At 32.5% G+C, this 12,751-nt stretch overlaps 1 protein-coding gene across 1 annotated transcript; it reads right to left on the bottom strand.

The window, feature by feature from the left end:
* Positions 1 to 5,057: 5,057 nt before the first annotated feature.
* Positions 5,058 to 9,062, bottom strand: LOC130995922 (myosin-binding protein 2). The gene is made up of 4 exons (XM_057921420.1): positions 7,443 to 9,062; positions 7,132 to 7,317; positions 5,649 to 7,048; positions 5,058 to 5,555 (listed from the first exon to the last, which is right to left on the bottom strand). The coding sequence occupies exons 1-3, from the start codon at positions 8,659 to 8,661 to the stop codon at positions 5,688 to 5,690; spliced, it is 2,766 nt and encodes a 921-aa protein (XP_057777403.1). The 5' UTR covers positions 8,662 to 9,062; the 3' UTR covers positions 5,058 to 5,555; positions 5,649 to 5,687.
* Positions 9,063 to 12,751: the final 3,689 nt, after the last annotated feature.

Here is a 12,751-nt window from a genome sequence, read left to right as displayed (position 1 = left end):
CTCTCTCTCTCTCTCATATTCTTTTTCATAATAATAAGTTATAAGTAATCCTCCAATTGAATTATTTGCGTATGAGTACATAAATTTTCATTTTTTTTTTCATAATTTTTTTAAATATAAATATATCATTTGTGCTCATCTAATACTCTCCACGATGAGAAATTTCGATAGAACGTAACTAACTTAAATTCTACGTGGCATATTATTATCTAGGTGGCGTACACATGTTAATTAATTTAGATTATTTGTGTACAAATACACAAACTTAATATTCTTCTGATTTTTTTCAAGATTTTTTTTTTCAAAAAATTTATAACCCTCATATTTCTCAATTAATTTGTGTTGCAATGGGTTATGGCTAAAATGTTAATTCAAATTTTTATTTATTGTGATTAGAAATTGGAAGCTTTAATATGATCTTTGGATTTAAAAATTCCATCATGACATATTTCTCAAGTTATGATTAAAATATTGATTCAATTTTTTTTGTTATGTCAAAAAATTGGAAAGCTTTAATATAATATTTAAAGGGGGAAATGAATTTCGTGGGAAAATTAGAAAATACATAAAGTTCGCAGAAAAAATTAAAAAAATATTAAAAACTGGTGTATTTATATACAAATGAGTCAAAAAATAATTAAGATCGTCAGCGGATCATTCCACGTCGATAGCTTCGACGGACACGTCAGCATCAATTTAAGGAAATTTAATTTCATGGGAAATATACGAACTCAAAGTTCGTATATTTAAATTTTAAAAATAATATTTATAAAAAGAGAGAAAAAAAATACTAAATTTAGACGCAAATAACTATTCCCAATTTAATTAATAAGAATACACTTGTAAAGATGGATAGAGTGAGGACTACGAATTATAATACTAATAAGATGGTCCAATTTTTATTCTATATGGCAGCGGCGTAAGAATCTAGCTAGTATTTTATTTTGCACTAGAAGAATAAATTAATATTATCGTTAGTTGTGTTGATGATTAATGTCAGCAACAGAATTCGAGAATATTCGATAATGATGAGCAAAACATGCTTTAGTGATTCAAGGACATCTCGATTTGAATTACTATATCTTATATGTTGCATTGCATAGCTGGGCATGTGCGGTTTAAGCAAATACGCGCATTTCATATTATGAAATTACTTTTTATTGCATGGCTGGCTTGTCCATTGCAGTTAAGGATGTAGATTTATGCAACTAAATTGAACTAATTGCCCCAACATTATGTAAAATTTCATCACCTGGATTATTTGAGAAATTTCTTCTTTATATTTTAAATATGTTCATAATATTCAAACTCAACCGTCATTGAACGGTGTGACTATCCTCATTTTTCCATGCTCTCTATGATAAATTGCTATCCTAATATGTATATACTACAAATTATATATTTATGATTTGATGAGACGTAAATTACAAATACTAAAAAAACTAATTTAATTTGTTGGTCCCACAAAATCAGCTCTATCATATTTTCTTTTCTCTAGAGTATAAGTTTTTGTATATAATATGCCAAAAATTATGTAAATTAGTACACTCAACCGTGCGATGCAAAACGAGCATCAAAATTAAATGATATATGTTTAAATAAATAAATATAATTATTAAATATAATCAAAATATAAACAAATACAAAATATGTTTAAAAAATATAATAAAATAATCTATATCAATTACTCAATAAAAATCAAAATTTGAAAACGTAAAATTTTCAACGTTGTATAAATTGTAATGATAATTACAGTTGTTAACTAGTTGAAAATTATTTTATAATGAAAATTAGCATTACACATTATTATTATGTAGAGTATCGCTCGTCATAATAAATGAATAAATAAATATTTTATACACAAACATAAATAAAAAGTCATATTTGAAATTATATTTTTCATATATATAACTCATTATTCATCTACAAAGTTATATTAAAATTATATTTTTTAAGAAAAGAGTTATATGAACCAATATATTTTCCTTTCACCTTTATTACATTCTAAACTATTATGATTAAAAAACATGTAAAACATAAAACACGGTATTTATTTCTTTTCCCTTTAAAAATACAAAAAATATATAGAAAAATAAATAAAATTAACATAGTAGAATGAAAAAATATATCTTAAAACTTTAAATTACCATAACTTATTCATTCTAAATTTATTTTTTATGATTTTTAAAATTAAAGAGTTCTAAAATGAAACAATGCAATTTCTTCCTCCTTAATTACACTAAAAATTATTATAATAAATAAATATGTAAATAAAATCATAATAATTGATATAAAAAATAAAATAAAATTATACTAGTATGTTCAACATTAATGAGACAGAGACGATGAAGTGCAGTCTGTTGGTAAGACGCTTCTCCTCCAACCAGTAGGTCGGGGGTTCGAGTCACCTAGAGAGCTAGGGTATGAGTGTGTTTTTCCTTTCTTTGGATTAAAAAAAAAAAAAACATTAATGAGACAAGAAAAAGTTTATTCTTAAAATTTAAAGACACATATATTATTTTTTTTCAATTTTATTTTTGATTATTTCTATCTCAAATTAAAGATTTTGTCATAATCTTTAATTTAAGACGTACATTGAATATTTCTTCATAAATCAAATTTCACGATTTTTAAGATTTTAATGGTAAAACAACATTATTTCGGGAAATGATATATATATATATATATATATATATAGGGAGAGGTTCAAATAAGAACCACTAATAAAATAAGAACGTAGAACCATTTTAAGTCATTCGATCATCAAGATCTACGGTGGATGGATGCAGGTGCTGGGTTCGAATCCTGAAGGGAGCAAAAAAATTATTTTTTTCGGATGCATTAAATTTAATAGCGGATGCATTAATTTGTATAGCAGATGCAGTAATTTTATTGGTTCTTATGTTCTCACGATAATTGTGGTTCTCACTATAACTGGACCATATATATATATATATATATATATATATATATATATATATTTGTATTGCATTTATATTTTTATTTATGAAAAAATATTTAATAGAATCTTAAACTAAAGATCCTGATGAAATATTATCTAGGAGCGATGGTTCGGCCGGAGCTTCTGAGATTCTCCCACCTCAGCTTCCGACACTTTTCTTTCTAGACGAGTATTCTTTTTTCCTCATGATGAGGTTTTAATGAGGCTCGGCCCTCAGTCTGCTTTTTCTGTGCTTTCAAGGGTTTATGTTGTTGTCTTTCTTTTTTCTCTTTTTAATGAAATCTTATTTTAATAAAGATCCTAATGAAATAAATCTGAAACAAATAATATACTTTATATTTAAAGTTTTAAAATATTTTTCTCTCTCATTTTTACTCCCTATTTCTTTTTTTTTCTTTTTTTGACAAATTTACAAAATATGTTTTTTTTACTCCCTATTTCTTCTCTCTCTCTCTTTCATCACTCTTTCACAATTTAACTTCTATCATCTCTTCTCTCTCATCTCTCCTCTCTCCTCTCTATTCCCTCTTCAAATTCTAAAAGATTGTCTTAAATTAATATCTATAATTGTAAAATTGCCATTAATTTAGCAAAAAAATAAAATAAATCAATAATATATTTTTAAATTATATATAGATATAGATTACTTGAGTATTAAATTTAATGAATACTGTATAATAATAGTTAAATTATACAGAAAAAGTAGAACATATTTAATTTTTAATATGTATAAATGTCAACCCAAAAGTAAATTTAACTGAGAAAAGATAATAGCATATTTTTTTATATAAATAAATAAACTATAAACAAACATAACCAAAAAATAAAAAATTTAAACCAAATAAGAAATACTATTCTTTAGATATATAATTAAATATCAATCACTAAAACTTTTCAAATTTAAATAGCATAATTTAAATTAAAATTATTATAGATTCTACCTTTTCAAATTTAAAGAGTCCTAAATGAATGAATGTTATATCAATATTCATAGTTGCATTAAACAGTATTACAATTTAAATATACTCTAATCATCCTCAATAAAACTTCCTACATTTCCTTCTACCGAACGTTCATAAAAGACTTCCCTTTTTATTTTTGGACTATACCCCATCACTAATAATACCTCATTTACCCTTACTTTTCATATTTTCACCACTCCAAATACAAATTAAAACAACACAACATTAGTTACAACACTTTTTTCACTACTCTCAATAGTCAATACACTCAACAATCTCATCTTAAAACCCGTACCACTCCCTCCTATAAAGTGGTATTGTGGATGGAGGGAATGTATAAGTAGAAAATCACAAAAATGTATAGGAAATAAAATAAATAAAATTAATATATAAAAGAAAATAAAGAAAAAAAATCGTATGTTCAACATTAATAGGAAGGAGAGAAAAATAAAAGGTTTTAAAATTTTATTGAAGAGAGTTCATTTTTGATTATTTTTATACCATATTAAACATCTTTTCACGAACTTAAATTTAAGGGAACATTTTTTTGGAAGTCACATTTGATGATATTTAAAAATAATCAAAACAAAAAAGAAAAAGAGAAGAAAGAGAAAAATAATGGGAGAAAAGAAAGAAAACTGAAAGAAAAAAAAAGGTCGAGAAAACTCTCATTTTATATTATAGAATATTTTCATTTTTTTTTTTAATCTTAGAAGAAGGAAGCGATGAGGTTTATATTATAGATTATTTTCATTTTTTTGTGCATTGGATTGCTCTTAACAAAGATTCTTGATTTATGCGTGTATAACTGTCGCAATGTCATTGCTATTGTGATTAGGATTAGGAATGATTAAGTTGCATGTAATCATGCCCTTAAGCGGCTCTGCTTAGCTGTAATTTGTAATCTATTTCCATTATGCAATTGTATTAAATTCTACTAAGTGTGTCTCTTCAAAGCATAATAGTCCCACCAGAAAGTTTGTTGATGCTTAAAGCATAATTCTTTGCGAAAGCAACCTTTTTCTACCAAATATTAATTAGATTTTACTAAGAAAAGAAAATCACTGTGCACCTGTACTTGACAGCAAACAGACAATGAAAAACTGAAACTAAAGGAAAAAAGAAAAAAAAAGTATGCAAACACACTCATTATTTTATATACTTACAGATGGGTACAAGTAGTTTACAACTAGACCTTCCAAACAAATAAATAAACTCTGATTAATTAGAATGATGCAAATATAATGAGACTTGGAAATAGGAAGTTACTTACCCCTCTTTCCCCTCTCTCTCTCTTCAAAAAAATGAAAAATGGAACTAAGCTACTCCTAAATGCCTAATGAAATGTCAACTCACAAAAACATACAAAAGTGACAGCTATTTGTGCTCACTAGACTACACACACATACATTCATCACCCCCCTTTTCCCACAAAGGGGTGTAGATGGACTCTTATATACCCACAAAAAAAATTGGGTCTATTATGACAAAATGACAAGGAAACAAAGGACCAAAACTCCAGCAGATTTCAAATTCTTGTCTGCAAATTTTACCACAAAAACAAGAGCCTTCAATTCCCTCTCCACATTAGCTGTATCTTTTGCATCAAACCGTTGGTAGCTTTGGATTACCTTTGACAGTGAGAAAAAGGGTGTAAGAAAAATATGATCTTTATAGTTTAGTATGCTCGACAATGGACAATTATATGGGATTGAGATATTTACCATGAATGTTTTGTGGAGATGGATGGACACTTGTTTCATTCATATTAAAGCGCTTTCGCCCATATTTTTGACTCGAAGCTCGACGTTGCGGAGATCACGCAGATGCTGCAGGATTTCTTGGAGGAGATCCATACCCTTGTCACCTTTCTTCAGAGAGCTAATGCAGTGCTTGAGAAACTCCCTATCTGCCTCGAGGGCTTGTAGTCTCTCGTAGAGATGGTCCACCTCCTCTTCGATGGCGAGCTTGTTCTCCATTTCGAACTCTGATTCATCATGAGAAGAATCGTGCACTCCGTTTCCATTCACCATGGTGTCTCCGTTTTCATCACAGATTGCATCGAAGAGGGGAAGCAGCGATTTCCCCTTGTGGCCCGCGATTCTTCTGTGTTGATGATGATGCTTCCCATTCGTTGTTTCTTTAGCATATCCATTTGCATGTCCATTTGTTTCACCATTGAGATGTCGATGATGGTGGCCATTTTCTTCCTCAAAATGTTGCTCCTTGTCATCATCATCATCATTATCATCCAATGTCAAGAGCTTCTCTTCTAGGACCTTGAGCTGCTCGAGTATGGACATCCTCTCTTCCTCAAAATCGGCTAAAGATTGCTCCAAGTTGACGACTGCATCAACAGGCGTGTTCTGGTTTTCGTATTTTTCTTGATGGCTGTAAAAGCCCTCTTCTTCCTTGGCTTCTTGATTCAGATCAATGGACAATCCATCGCTGTCCTCAGCGTTGCTACACGAAGCCGATGAGAATCCACTCCTCGTGCTCCCATCTTTGCTTTTCCTCAATGTCCTCACCTTCTCCCTCGTCTCATACTCAAATAGCTTCTTCCTATACCCTTCCAACTCCTTCTCCACCTCCTGCTTCTCCCTCTCTCTCTTCACCATAAGCTCGTTCATGAGCTGCAGAGCTTCTTGATCGTATTCCGACTGCTCCTCCATCATCCTCTGATACTGAAGCGCCTCCATCTGCATCGCTGCCTTCTCTTCTTGAAGCCTGTTTATCATCGCCATCGTCTGATTGGCTGCCACAGCAGAAGCACTCCGCTCCTCTTCCAACTCCGCGTACAATGCTTGCAAAGCCTTGCGTTCTGATCTCAGGGCGGCCTTCAACCGCTCAACAGTGACAACTCCATCACCGCCTTCCAACTCACTTGTCACACTCCCATCCAGTGACTCTTCAGCCCCCGAATCCCTTTTCTCGAGCAGTAGAAACTTCTTGTGCAACTGGTTGAGGCTATCCATAGACGTGGGCGTATCAGGGAACTTATCCTCTTCCTCTTCAGTTTCATTCACCTCCATCTGAAATGAAGGCTCGTTCTCCTTCATATGCTCCCTATCCTCAAACGATAACGATTCTAGCTCCACCATCTGCTCCTCAACTTCCTTAGGACCTAATAGAACAAAAAATTTGATTCAAAAAGAAAAATCCAATTAACTAAAGCATAATTCATACAAGCAAGAATTCCAAAATTACCATGATCATCATATAGTGCATAAAGATCAGCACAACTCGTTGAAGGAGTGCATTCATACGAATGAACAGAATCTTGAATTTGTATAATCTCATCTGCAATATCTAAGTCAGGAATTTCAGTTCCAATTGAGACATCTGCTTCATTTTCATTGCTTGCCTGAGCAACCTCCTCACATGCTACATTATCTAAAGAAAACAGCATTGTTTCAATTCTCAATCCAAACGCATCTCACTTCAAACATTCATGATATCAATCATATAATTCTTAGCAAAGAAAGCTCAGAAACAAAAACAAATAAAATGCAATATACCTGCACGATCATCTGATTGTTCCTCCACTGGTGCTCCAACCATTTCTTGATCGTCATTAGCCTCCACAGAAGGCCACCGCGCCAGTGGAAACGTCTCAAAATGAGAGTCTTTGGCATGAAACACAAGAGAGTTTTCATCCTCTTCCATTTCCATGGCTTGAAGCATCGTGTATGTAGGTTCCTCATTGATATCAACATCAAGAAATGCATCAGCCTTCTTCTCCTCTTTTCTCTCAATCTCCAAAACCAATGCCTCTCTCTCATCAACCTTGCTTATATCATCATCACCTTCAATCCTATCATTCTCCTCACCGTGATGCTCATCGATCAATTCAATCGGAACCAATGTGTGACCGCTGTAGTCCAGGAAAAACTCCAGATGCTGAGGTGGAATTTCATCTTCTTCAACACATACCTGCACAGACTTATCCTTCATTGTCAAAATCGACTTCTCTTCCTCCACAGTTTCCCTTTCTCTCAGCACCTCATTTTCCAACGATTTTGGCTCATCAAAATCCGCAGAAACACAAACAGCCTCGTCTTCATCTGCTTCCGAATTCCCATCAATCTCAACCTTTTCATCAGCAGAAGAATCCAGAATCTTCTCAGTAGAATCATCAAACCCTTGTTCAACTCGATCATCACCAATAATCAAATTCTCTTTGTGGGCACACTCCAAAACATCCCAAGACGAAGTCTTGAGCAGAATATAAGGTGAGTACTTAGCACCATCATCTAAACACACCCCACAACAACAACAGTTCAAACTCACCCCACAATTCTCACCTATCGTTTCCACACCTTTCTGCATTACTCCAAACCCTTTCATCCATGGAAACACGGCGAAATTCTTGGACGATCCCCCAAGCTCCGGCCGCGAGGACAAGCAATCCTCACACATAGCCTCGGAATCCACCAACTTCCGATGATTCGAACAGTAACCCAGCCTCGAAACCTCCTTGCAGTGGGCTTCGCAGAGAAGATCCCGGTGCATGTTCCTGTCCCCTTTCACGGGATCCAAAACGTGATCGATTCTCGTGCACCACAAGCACGGCGGCTTCAGCCCGAAGAACTCCGCGAATTTGATGATCATGTAGGAAAAGAGGGAGTTCAACAGGAGGAGGAAGATCAGAATCCATTCCAGCACTGCGTAGATGAGAATCACTGTGATTTTGTTGGTGTTTCTGTGCAACATCGTTGCAAATCTGTTTGCAGCCATGCTTTTTCTTTTTCTTTCTCTCTCTGGTGCTGATTGTATGTACAGTAAGTATATGTTTAACAAGAATTAAGAAAACGAAAGAAGCAGAATACGAGATTCAAGAGAGAGAGAGGAGAAGGAGGAGGAAGAAGAGTGGTGGATTAATTTGGGTTAATATGAGAAATGAGAAAATGGGCGGTTTGAACAATGCGACAGCCAAAGAAGACTTGCAACTTTAGAAAAGAAGCAAAAGAAATTAAGCGACGGATTAAAGATTTTTTTTTTCCTAAAAAAAACGGATTAAAGAATGTTGGTAAAGCAGCGGAGCCTTCACACTTTTGACGACGATCACATTTTTTTTATTATTTGTATATAAAATTAAACATGGAAATAAATCGTAATAAAAGGAAACGAAATATTGTCATTTATCTTTTATTTCTATTTCTGAGACAAAATATTACCTCACCACTGAATCTGAAAGGGATTGTATTTGCATATATATACGGCTCGAGTTATTTGGGAACATGATCGTTTTTTACCTTTTCTGATAATTTGTTTTCGCATATGCTATTTTTGCCCGTTTCTGCTATTTTTAAAAAAAGTATCTCGAATCTTCTATTTGGTGCTGTGTCTCTAGCCAGATATGACTTGATTAATTGCGGCTTAATATATAAAATAGGTTAGATTATGCTGACACTAAATTAAAAATAAGAAAGTTGACACTAGAGCTCCATAATGTGGCTCAGTAGCACAGCAATAGACAACTTTAAAATTGAATGTTGGAATTTCAAGGTAGATTTTTGTAGGGTTCTAACTTCTAACGTTCTAAAATTTGCGATCATTTTTTGTCTAAATTTATCTGTTTCTGGCAGGCGCTCTCCTCCACTATTCAGGAAGTGTTGCATTTTATTTTATTATTACAATTAGTAATATAAATAATAGTATTTGCCAAGTACTAAATTAATAATTAAAGGTTGGGGAGAGAGAGAGGGGGTGGTGTTGTCAACTTTGGATCCGGAAACAGCTTTAACTTTGCCAAAATCCTGCCCGGCTGTCCCTGCCCGGCTTCCCATGGGCCCCCACCAGCGAAGAAAAATGAGTTCATGGGCCCCCACCAAAAGCAGTCTGCGGGCCCCACTAAAGGGTGATAGGTGTTGGACCTCATCATGCTTGTCCAACTTCTCTTTTTTATTTTTTATTTTTTGGGTTGGCCAATAATCACACTTCTGAGTTGTGAGTGCTACAGTTCTTCTTTCCTTCTTTTGCTGTTCTAGATTCACATTACTCTTTTCTTTTACTGATTTTTTATTTATATGTTTTTTTTTTTAACTTTCTCTTACTTGGGATTGATGAAGAATCTAACCATACAGCATAGTTATATATAACTGAAAAATAATGATGTTACGTGACATGTTAGTGAAGTATTGTTACTGTAACCCAAAATTTGTTAGGGCCTTTGCTATAACATTTGTTACTATAACCCAAAATTTGTTAGGGCCTTTGCTATACAAAACGAGACAAAATATATTTTTATCCATTTTTTATTATTTTCATATATTTATTATGATAAAAAAATTCTTTGAATATAATAGAATATTTTTTTCAGACAGCTATTTTTCACTTTTTTTCTCTTTAATATTGGATAGTATTATTTTATGGGGTAAATATCATGAAAACCTCTGAACTATATCCACTTTATCAAAAATACCCTAAAACTTTCGAAATGTTCTCTAAACCCTCAAACTATTAGATTTTTATCAAATACATCCTGCACCTATTTTTCGGTTACCAGAAACGTGATGCGACTCGCCGGATGCCACAATGTAATTTATATTCTATTTTTTTAACTACATAGAAAAAACGACTTCGTTTCGTACTATATTCTATCGTGTTTATCCCTAATTCTAGATTATTATTAGCGTGAATTTCAAACACGATAGGAGTGAATTTTAAATTTCAGAGTGAATTTTTTTAATGATATGGTACGAAACGACGTCGTTTTTACCATTGTATTTTAGAAAAATAGAATATAAATTACATTGTGGCATTCGGCGAGCCACATCATGATTTTGGTGACCGAAAAATAAATGCGGGATATATTTGATAAAAACTTGATAGTTTGAGGGTTTAGAGAACATTTTGAAAGTTTCAGTGTATTTTTGATAAAACGGGTATACTTCAGGGGTTTTCATGATATTTACCTATTTTATGATAGGGGTGTGAAAATATTTTCCATCATTTTCTCATCTTTTTATCTTTAGTAAATATATGATAAAAAATTGAGAAAATTATTATATTTTCTCATATTTATATCATTTTCAATGAAAATTTTACAATAAAAATAAACGCACATTAGTGTTTAATTAGGATTACCGAGAAAAGACTTCAAACAAGGGGTTCTCTCCAATTTCATTACTTCATCCGTCCCATTACAAACATCTCATTTTTTATAATGGGATGTCCCATTAAAAATGTCACATTTCTTTTTTGGCAATATATTCTCTCTATTATTTAAATAATTTTCATCAACCTACTTTATCTACTTTCTAACTTTTTATACATTTCTTAATTTTCATGCCAAAAAGTAATGTGACATTTGTAATGGGACGGAGAGAGTATTATTTTGTATCTTACTTTGTTGGTATACGATTATATATTATATGGTCTTGATTATTCAATTACATGTAGCAAAAAAAAAGGATAATTCAATTACCGGAAGGGCGGAAACTCCCCATTCCCGAAAAAAGAAAGGAAGAAGGAAAAATGAGATAGAAGTAAATCTAGACGTATTTTGAACAATAAATTATATTCATTCCGTTCTTATACAAAATACTCTCTTCGTCCACGAAAATTATGTCACTTTTGTCATATATGGCATCCACCAAAAATATGCTATTTTCCTTTTGAGAACATGGCTCACATCTATTTCTTAACTTTTATTCTTATAAATACTTCTTATTTTTTTAAAAAAAATCACCTCAAATTCAATCTCAACCACATATCTTATAAAATGGTGGGACCCTTTCTCCATTACATAAAAATCATCACCAATTTTATTAAAACATGTGCCGTTATATTTTTGGTGGACAGATAGAGTATTCATTTCTAAATGATACGAATTTTATTAAAGTAGTTGAATGTATTGTGAGCGAAGTAAGAGTCTCACTTTATTGTGAGTGAAAAATTAGATATATTTTATGAGGACGGATAAAAATGATAAATTGAATAGGTGATTAAAAAAATATTTTATTATCGAAATTAGTACGAATGGAGATGTTGTAGGAATTCAGTAACTAGATCTCAATCACACATTAAAAAAAAAATACGAAACAAATTACATCTGGAAGTCCCAAGTGTTGAATTAGTAAGACAAACACTAATTCATATTCATTTTGGTTGAAAAAAAGATTTAAACAAATATAAATGTAATTCATATTTGGCAGGATACGAGATGAATGCTTTTGAAGGTGCAGTTGCTCTAATTAGCTAAGTCTGGTAAATTTTCAAACTTTTCATCCATGCTTCAAGAAACTGAAGGAGGCACTGAAAGATTGGAATAGATCGACCTTTGGTGTCATTCAGCAGAAGATAGAAGAATTTAAAGCAGAACTACTTGAATTGTATACTCGAGATGATTTACTTGGGTTGGAGGAAAGTGAGGTGATTAGAAGGAATGAAGTCAGAGCTCTTCTCATCATCCAGTCAAGAAGCAAAGTGGAATTACTTCAACAAAAAACTAAGGTTCGATGGCTCAAAGAAGGCGATATTAACTCTAGCTTCTACCATAGAGCTATTGTTGGCAGGTGAAAAAAGAACGAAATGGCGGGATTGAAGATTGGAAATCAGTGGCTGGAGGAGCCGAATATCATCAAGAAGGAAGTGAAGAACCACTTCGAAAGTTTTTACCGAAAAAGAAACAGAGTCTTACCGATCCTGCCTCAGAACTTCACGATGAAAAAGTTATCGGAAGAGGATAGAAGCTGGCTGACCAGACCATTCTCAGAAAAGGAAATTAAAGAAGCCATCTGGAGCTGTGAAGGCAATAAAAGTCCGGGACCAGATGGCTTCAACCTCAGTTTCTGGAAGTACTCTTGGGAGATCATTAAGAAGG

Source organism: Salvia miltiorrhiza, chromosome 7, assembly GCF_028751815.1.
Source record: "Salvia miltiorrhiza cultivar Shanhuang (shh) chromosome 7, IMPLAD_Smil_shh, whole genome shotgun sequence".
NCBI classification, from domain to species: Eukaryota; Viridiplantae; Streptophyta; class Magnoliopsida; order Lamiales; family Lamiaceae; genus Salvia; species Salvia miltiorrhiza.
The sequence above is the reverse complement of the archived record's forward strand: the minus strand, read 5'-3'. Positions and strand labels throughout refer to the sequence as shown.

What these genes read in the sequence shown, in the direction of transcription:
- LOC130995922 (XM_057921420.1), bottom strand. Translation starts at nt 8,661, where the DNA reads ATGGCTGCAAACAGATTTGCAACGATGTTGCACAGAAACACCAACAAA. An exon ending in ACAATCAGATGATCGTGCAG is followed by an intron (nt 7,318 to 7,442) that starts GTATATTGCATT and finishes TGTTTTCTTTAG; the next exon opens with ATAATGTAGCATGTGAGGAG. An exon ending in TGCACTATATGATGATCATG is followed by an intron (nt 7,049 to 7,131) that starts GTAATTTTGGAA and finishes TTGTTCTATTAG; the next exon opens with GTCCTAAGGAAGTTGAGGAG.